This window comes from Perca flavescens, chromosome 12 (genome assembly GCF_004354835.1).
Source record: "Perca flavescens isolate YP-PL-M2 chromosome 12, PFLA_1.0, whole genome shotgun sequence".
NCBI classification, from domain to species: Eukaryota; Metazoa; Chordata; class Actinopteri; order Perciformes; family Percidae; genus Perca; species Perca flavescens.
Window position 1 is genome coordinate 5,762,808 of NC_041342.1, and position 8,827 is coordinate 5,771,634.

The 8,827-nt window shown below is 40.3% G+C and overlaps 1 protein-coding gene across 1 annotated transcript; it reads left to right on the forward strand.

Annotated features, from left to right (window-relative positions):
• The first annotated feature begins 297 nt into the window (after positions 1–297).
• Positions 298–6,500, forward strand: map2k2b (mitogen-activated protein kinase kinase 2b). The gene is made up of 11 exons (XM_028593375.1): positions 298–1,222; positions 1,643–1,853; positions 1,993–2,139; positions 2,629–2,706; positions 3,005–3,056; positions 3,332–3,456; positions 3,743–3,956; positions 4,428–4,480; positions 4,587–4,648; positions 4,784–4,829; positions 5,074–6,500. Exons 1-11 carry the CDS (start codon positions 1,128–1,130, stop codon positions 5,182–5,184), a joined length of 1,194 nt encoding a protein of 397 aa, XP_028449176.1. The 5' UTR covers positions 298–1,127; the 3' UTR covers positions 5,185–6,500.
• The last annotated feature ends 2,327 nt before the right edge of the window (positions 6,501–8,827 follow it).

The following is an 8,827-nucleotide window of genomic DNA, read 5'->3' on the forward strand; positions in this document are numbered from 1 at the left end:
TAAAAAGCATGTGGATGCTGTATGCTAAGCTGGTAATCGGATCTGCTGGACCAGATTGGGATAAAATGGTCATTTTCTAGGATGGCGGAAGGAAAAATCTATTATTCAATGGGAGGGCGAAGGCATGACCCGCCCTACTCTGACTCTAATTGGCTAGTACTCGTTGCTTCATTGGTTGGATTGGCTAGGTTTATGCATGAAGAGTGGAATTGGTTAGGGTTAGGGTACGAAGTAAGAATACAAGGGTAAGCCAATCAGAGGCTAAATAAAGCAGAGTAGGGCGGGACATACCTTCGTCATCCTAGGAAACGCAAATTCGCGTGATCTTCACAGGAGCGAAACAAGCTTCGGTATCATCATCCGCCCATCTCTATACTGGACAGCGACCCACACACCTGTTACTAGCGGAAAGAAGGGACAAGGATAAACTAACCGACAGTACAGCACCATGTTTCTAACTTAACTGTTAACTGGGTGGGGATACGGCACTGGCATAGCGTTTGTAAAGTAAATCTCGTAACGTTACTATCACGCAACAGCTAACTAACGTTAGCTAGCTAGTAGATGGAGTTAGCTAACGTGGAGTGCTGCTAGTAACGTTAATGGCTCTGGTTTTGAAAATATTCTGTTTGCCATTATGTTGTAACGTTAACGTTACTTAACTTAATCTAGCTAACGTTAATGTAAGGTTAGCTAACGTAAGCGTGAATAGTGCGTCACTCTTTTTAATAATTTGTAGATTTGCTCATTGTGAATCAGAAAGAGAGATCATTTAAGTAGAGTCGGAGGGCAATCCAGTGTAACAAGTTGAACCTGATAACGTTAAGTTAGGTCCTATTTACTTGGGTTAACTTTCCCACTAATAACTAACGGGAAACGCCCATAGTTAGCTAGTCCAGATAGCATTTACGAGATAAATAACGTTACCTGTTTTTGTTATTTAACCACGTTTAACCAAACGTTTGTTCAGGAAGTAAAACTTCATGCTGATCAAAAATAACATTAGCAGTCATTTTCCGTTCAGAAAGCTCTAGCTACGCAGAGACAGTTAGGATTAGTAAAGTATCATTTGTAGCCCTGAGAAAAGTGTCACTTGAGCCAACGACATAGTTTATCCACAAGTGAGCATGGCTCCTAAAAGGAGACCAGTGCCAGGCCCCTTAAAGATTCCTCCTGCTGGCGACGGATTATCGACCTCCATCAACACTGATGTTGCATCAGAGTAAGTTATTTTACTAATCCCAGTATTATCCTAATACAGTGCAGTGGTTCACAAACTTTTCCATGTCAAGGACTCCTTAACTGAGACAAAATTAGACCATGTACCCCCATTTGATAAGATTTTGTCCCAGGGTCCCCCCATCTGATAGGATTTTTATTTTAAATGTTTTATTACATAAAGTGTATGAAACCTGTGACCAAAATAGTCAAACATTCTGTCATTGTGTAACTTATGGATGGAATTATAGTGAAAATAAAGTATTCCCTTTTTTTGTTGTTGCTGGGAACCACCTGGGCCCCGTACCCCACTTTGGGGACAACTGTCCCACAGTAATATAGCTTATAAACTAAATATGTTAACATTTCATCATTTCTTTTGCCCAAAAGGTGCTTTATTCCTGTTCTATCTCGTTTTTCACAGGGCCAATTTAGAGGCACTTAAAAGAATACTGGAAGAGTTGGACCTGGATGAACAACAGAAGAAAAGGTTAGAAGCTTTCCTTAGCCAGAAGGCCAAGGTGGGCGAGTTGAGAGATGATGACTTTCAACGTGTCTGTGAGCTGGGTGCAGGCAATGGAGGAGTTGTCACTAAGGAATGCCACAAATCTTCAGGAATAATCATGGCCAGAAAGGTGAGCTACAAATTACACTATTACATCAATGATATGAATATGATCCAAGTGAACCTGGTAGTAAAACCTTGTTGATTTTTGTTTCAAGTTGTCTTATCGTAAAACGCACTCAATATAACAATTCTCTTTTTTCATTTAGCTCATTCATCTTGAAATTAAACCTGCTATCAGAAACCAGATCATCCGTGAACTTCAGGTGCTCCATGAGTGTAACTCTCCCTACATTGTGGGCTTCTATGGAGCATTTTACAGCGATGGAGAGATCAGCATCTGCATGGAACACATGGTAAGAGAATAAGAGGATGTGACTGTGCTGGTTAAGGTATTAAGGCTATTTCTATAATGATCTATTAGTTTCAAGGATTGTGACATTGAATAAAGTAAAAAAAATACTGGTCTACATACAGTATGTCAGTCCCATGTTTAAGCACATGTTATTTTTTTTCTTGGTCTACTGGTTGTTGGATCTCATTTGTATGTTGCTTTTGACAAAAGCATTTGCCAAATGATTACATGTAAATTTTAAGTGTGATTGTTATGGTAAAATGTGAGGCAAATTCATTGTGGATGACAAAATGACACAGTACCGTATCAGACATGTATAAGTTCCACAGAACAATGTACAATGTACCTGTTCAGTAAATGTACTCCATGCACATTACAATAATGGGAAAGATGTGATCCTTTTGAAATGCCATTCATACAGAATGTGTGTGTTTTTAGCGATCTGTATTACGATCTGCTGTGTTCTTTGTCGTTTCCCTTTATTGTGCAGGATGGTGGATCTCTAGACCAGGTGCTGAAGGAAGCTAAGAGGATTCCGGAAGAGATTCTGGGCAAAGTCAGCATTGCTGTAAGTGTATCGTTATCTTCTGTATATTATAATATTATGTGATATTACATTGTTGGCATCAATAAAAAAAAAAAAAAAAAAACAGTTTACATTTTTCTGTTTAGATAAAACAATTTCAATTGGGCCCTACCTGTTCCCTTCAGGGATAGCGGACTGATTAACATTGTCCCCTGCACAAATGAAATTCCTCCACCCAAAATAAAGTAATTTGATGGGTTTTATGCTTGTTTCTATTTGCTGTTTTCACATTAAGTGTATTTACAATTATTGACTTGTGTAACTCCGCTTTTTGAAACAGGTTTTGAGAGGCCTTGCGTACCTAAGAGAAAAACACCAAATCATGCATAGAGGTAGTGTTTTTTTTCATGGGGTTAATGACTAATTCTTTTATTTCATCTGTAAAGCGTAAGCACAATTGTATGTTGTTCAAAATGTGTGTTATTCTGTTCATTCACATGGTCACATGCCAAGGATAGTACAAATTGAAATGCTAACCTCTATGTTAATATTAGGGTTGTAGTCCATACAATGGTTGGTAAAGATTGTCCCTTTAGCCTACATTCTGTTACAGATTTTGAGTCAGGTAAAGTCTTTTTAATACTTTTTTTTTTTTTTTAACCCTCAGATGTGAAGCCTTCGAACATACTGGTGAACTCTCGTGGGGAGATCAAGTTGTGTGACTTCGGTGTAAGCGGGCAGCTCATAGACTCTATGGCCAATTCCTTTGTTGGGACAAGATCCTATATGTCGGTATGTTGGTCCTCTACGAATTATACCTCAAAAAGATCAACTCAGTTTAGTACTTCCACATTAATGTGATCAGTTACCTTCAAATGAAATTTTTCCATCCTTTATTGCATTGTGTATACCACTAATGTCCATTAAAACAATATTAACCTAACTTCAACCGGTGCCTCAATTTAAAAATATCTTAGCCATTTGATTTGAAATTATTCAATGCTTGAACAGTAAGCAACAGTTTTGTTAATGTGTGTGTTTTTTTTTTTTATTTGTTTTTTTTATGTTTGCTGTGCAGCCTGAGAGATTGCAGGGAACCCACTATTCTGTGCAGTCAGATGTGTGGAGTATGGGTCTGTCCCTTGTGGAGCTGTCAATCGGACGCTTCCCCATCCCTCCTCCAGATGCTAAAGAACTGGAGGCCATATTTGGACCTCACATCTTGGGTGGTAGTGAAGGAGAGATGCTCAGCACTTCACCCAGAACTAGACCACCGGGTAGACCTGTCAGCAGTGAGCAATACACACAATTGAACAATTTTATTAGATGGCTATTTAAAACTGCAATGGGTAACTTTGCATTCAGGTAGCTCTAGGTAGCATTAGAAATAATGCAACCTGAGTAAATTGAGCACTAAGGTATACTAACATGGCCGGTCTTTGATAGCTGAATGCCACAAGGGAGAGTTTAGTGTTTTGTAATTATAGTTTCCTCAGTTCTCACTTTGCTGCTGTTTCAGGGACCCTTTTCAGTTTTTTTTATTTATCCGTTCCTGTTAGAAAACAATATACCTGCAATTGAAATCTAATAAATGGCTAAATAAGATACATCTTCCATGTGTTTAACCAGTATGATAATCAGGATTTTTATTGCAACTGGGTATCTCTGGGTAATTTAGGCTGATAGAATTGGTGTATTTTCACGTAACATTCTTGCTTGAGATGTTGAATATCAAACGCACTTTACCTCGGCTCCTTTTCCAGGTCATGGTCCTGCGATGGCCATCTTTGAACTACTAGACTACATAGTGAATGAGGTAAGATTGTATTACCTACTGATTCCACAAAGTATTTGCTGTCGTGCTTGCAACATCAGGAAGGTGACGCGATCAGATTTCAATTCGACTTTCTTCTACATTTCAGCCCCCTCCTAAACTGCCACATGGCGTCTTCACCTCTGATTTCCAGGACTTTGTGACTAAGTGGTGAGACAACATTTTAGCCTGAATACATTGTTCAGTTGTCCTTTTCACAAACGCATCTTTTTTTTTTTTTTTTCTTCTTGGTGGATTAAGCCAGAGTTCCCTCTGAAAGATTCCTCTTTACTCTGTCATTTTCAGTCTCATCAAAAATCCAGCAGACAGGGCTGACTTGAAAATGTTGATGGTGAGTGTCCTCAGTTAGACTATGGCTTAATTTTGAATATAAGCTCCCACCTTTCTCTTTGAACATGTGCAATATCTGATCGGTTGAAGGTCTAGATTACAAAGACTAGACTAATAGAAAAACCTCAGCCAAACCACCACTAGGGTTAAACTATGTTGGCATGTATGTATGGCAAGAGTCTTTTATTCCGTTATATGATTGAGTTTTGACTACTTAATTGTATTGATTGCTTGTTTTGTTGCAGAACCATATGTTTATCAAGAGGTCTGAGGTGGAGGAGGTAGACTTTGCTGGCTGGCTTTGTAAAACCATGGGGCTGAACCAACCTAGCACTCCCACGTGCACTGCAGACTAAACACACTCCCGTACACAGTATGTACATGTAATAACATGGAGAAGCTGCTGCCTAAAACCTTACGCCCACATACACACCTTGATTGCCACGTCCTCCCGCGGGCGCACCTCTGAAGTCTCCATCCGTGAAATGAACTCTACATGGACATGTAAGCCGAGAAAGATTCTGTATGTACAGCACGAGTGTGTCAATTATTAAAAATGTTGTCACGTTTGTAATCCAACTCTTTGTTTGTTCATTGACCGCCTGACCGGGGGAATGTGTGAGTGCGGCGTACCTGCTGCTGGTTTGGGCCGGGCCGGCCAGCTCTGCTGCTGCTGCCCCTCTCAGCTGGACCAGCTTGCTCTTCTGTCCTCGTCACTCTGTAACAGTTAATTTGGTGTACGTTGAAAGCACGTCGACAAACTCAACATACAAGGAGAAAAGGAAATCCGTCAATTAATTCAGGAAAAGCTGAACTGTCCAGGCAGTCTGTGTCCCTCAGCATCTCCCCCACACTGATTGACTAGCTCTGTTTCATTTCCGCTTATAGCCATGACGCCGGCAGGCCCCACCCACCCACCCACCCAGGCGCTCAATGAACAAAGAGTTGAATTATGAACGTGGCAATGTGTACATGCACACTCGTATTTTTTTTTTTTTTTTCCACGTCTTCTGCAAAAACATTTAGAGATATAAGAATAAGTTTATATTACTAAACGGGTTGGGTTATGTGTGTCTGTGTTAGCAAGAGATGCTTGAGTCTAGGATGTTTTTTTGGTTTTTTTGCATTTAGTGATGTCACTGATTTCTACAAATGTTGACATGTCTTGAGGTGAAGCACAATGTTTAAAAGATTTTAGCGTGACTCATGTCAAAGAAAGTTGCAACCTTAAATGCACCTTCTGCTCCTTTGTACGTTGGGGGTTGTTATATTAAAGCAGCAACCCCAGCTTGTTGTGGTACCATTAGCTACACTGGGGCGGAGGCTGCCTTTGAAAATACTAGAGATTCATCCCTGGACGGTACCTGCTGTAACAAGAATGCTTTCATCTCTTGAGCAAGCTGCATCGCAACTGACTGGGCAGTCTCAGCAGAAACCAATGGTTGTTTCTTTGTATTCGCTGTAATGTAAACAGGGCATGGATTTGCCATTGAAGTGCATCCTGTGTTGCGGCAGGATTAGGGCATTCCGCTCCTTTTTTGTTTTGTTCCATTTGTGTACTTCCTCCTTAAAGTCACGGTCTAAAGATATATAGATGTTTTTATGGTAAAATCATCAAAAGCTTTGTCTTTAAGTCAGAAATTGTCAATAAATGGTATCTATTGTAATGACGTCTTGATTTGCTAGACTATCACTTCACTGTTTTACACTCATTTCACCAGAAGGGGGAAGCACTTGGGTACAATGCACTGAGGACTTCTGGTACAATGACTGAAGTATACTACCAACAGAAATATCAAAAATATACTCACTGCGTGTGTGGTGTATTGTGTATCCATTGCTGCAACCAAGTTAACTCATGCTTATAGTGACTGAAACAGAGCAGGAAAGCCCTGCTGAATAACATTAGTCCTCCATTTAAATTACAGGCACAAGGATTCCTCTGTTTGGTTCATGTCTAGAGTAATAATGAAAGGTCTTTCCTTGAATGTCTTGTCAGCTTCAGACTGGAACTGTGTGGCCTGAGCTCAGAGAAAGATGTAGTGTTGCAGTGTGTATGGTGGCTTAAGTCTGAGCAATGTTGATGGGAGGGGGACTACTGCAGCAGAAAAACAGCAAAGTCTGCAGTCATTAATATGCAAATATGCAAATGAGAGGGTAATTAAGATTGGGCGTTTGTCAGTGGCTCTTTGATTGCTAATGAATTCAAATCTGCAAGAAAGGGGGAGGGGATGATGAGCTAAAAACGAGGAAAAAGAACAGGATGCTATTGTGCTTTTTCTTGCAAAAGAATTAGAAAAAGAGTGATGAGTGGTCTATAGAGTGAAAAGGCCCTATTGAACAGAAGAAAAACTGGACATTGCTGCTTTTCGACTTGAATCGGACATAAAAAAAAAAGACGACAATGCCTACCCAAAACTAATGAAAAAGAATCACAAATATGAAAATAATGCCCTAAAGGAGTATAAATTCAGTTTGAGCGCCAACAGAAGCCACGGCATAAAAGAGTGGAAAACGGGGCTAGGACTTTGTGCCACGACAATTAACCGTGTACACTGTCACTGAACATTCAGCATGGAAGGCTAGAGCCGCCACAGGAAGGAAGAGAGATGTCTGCTCATTAAGAGTGATGTGGCTGACCCCTGTTGAGAGAGATGCTCAGGTATCTTGGCAGGGGGGTGTGCAGTGACAGCATGTTGTGTGTCACAAACTGTTATTTTTATATTTCTGGCGAAAGGGGGCCTACAGTTCACGCATGAGCACACTGCTGTTATTGCTGTTTCAGTGGTCCCTTGACACTTGTACATCTTCCTCCCTAGCATGCGAAACGAGAATATGTATACAAGGAATAAAAACAAATTAAATGTGAAGAATGGGGCAAAGCAGCTGCTCTTGTCACCTTCTAGCATAATGACTTTCTCACAATGCAGCAGCTTGGGCTGAATACTCGCCAAAACAATGCCACTGTCTGTGATACACAGTCAAAAATATTAGATTGAGTCTTGTGGGGAACAATCTAAGAAGAGAAAGCATGCCACCGTATCAGTATGATGTTCATGTTTTGAATATATACATCCAAATAGTGTCAGGATTAGTCAGGATTATAAAAACAAACATTCAAACTAACATATTTGCAGTGGGGTGTTAGCAGCTGGTGTGTGTGTGTGTGTGTGTGTGTGTGTGTGTGTGTGTGTGTGTGTGTGTGTGTGTGTGTGTGTGTGTGTGTGTGTGTGTGTGTGTGTGTGTGTGTGTGTGTGAGAGAGAGAGAGAGAGAGAGGGGGCTGTATTTTTCACAGGAAACAGGAAACCAGAAGTCATAACAGGATGCCCCAGGTTTTCATACTGTACCTGATGCGTGGGTGGCTGCATGGGGGTAACCCATTTACAAACTATATGGTGCTTGTCTAGAAGAAGAGAGAACCCAGGAAAGCGTGGGTGGAGAGTAGGGTACACACTTGGGGTGCTAGGAAAATGGAGTTCCACTCTAAATATAGCTTCTTCTTTTTCTTTTTTTTTGTCTTGCGCCTTCTTGTACAACCTTGATGTTGTTTCGCCTCCATGCTGTTCATCCTACTTTTATAAAAGGCAACAAACCAAACATTGTTTGATGTTTTGTGTAGAGCTGTGATGTTATCACTTCTATGGCAAATGCATGCACCATCTTTCCCCAGGTGTACTGTAGGAGCTTTTCAAGTGAATCTATGACATGAAACCAGTTTTGTCATAATGAGGTTGATCTGATCACACTGACTGGATGTTCCTTACCCTGTTGGAAAAAATAAAGAGCTGAGATGTTCCTTTACCTCATTTAACTGCATCTGTCTTTAACAATGCAAGTCTAAGCATGCATTGGCTGTCGTGGCTAAGTAAAATATACTGTACCTTTTATACAGTGCTAAGCATAAGTGAATACACCCATGCTAAAGTTGACTAAAAAGAGAAATACAAAATTTTCTTTTGGAAATTGACCTTTAATGCGTACCCTTCATAATACCTAAA

Coding starts and splice junctions, on each gene's coding strand:
- map2k2b (XM_028593375.1), top strand. CDS start 1,128: ATGGCTCCTAAAAGGAGACCAGTGCCAGGCCCCTTAAAGATTCCTCCT. Junction 1,854..1,992: donor GAATAATCATGGCCAGAAAG/GTGAGCTACAAA, acceptor TTTTTCATTTAG/CTCATTCATCTTGAAATTAA. Junction 4,481..4,586: donor TAGACTACATAGTGAATGAG/GTAAGATTGTAT, acceptor TCTACATTTCAG/CCCCCTCCTAAACTGCCACA.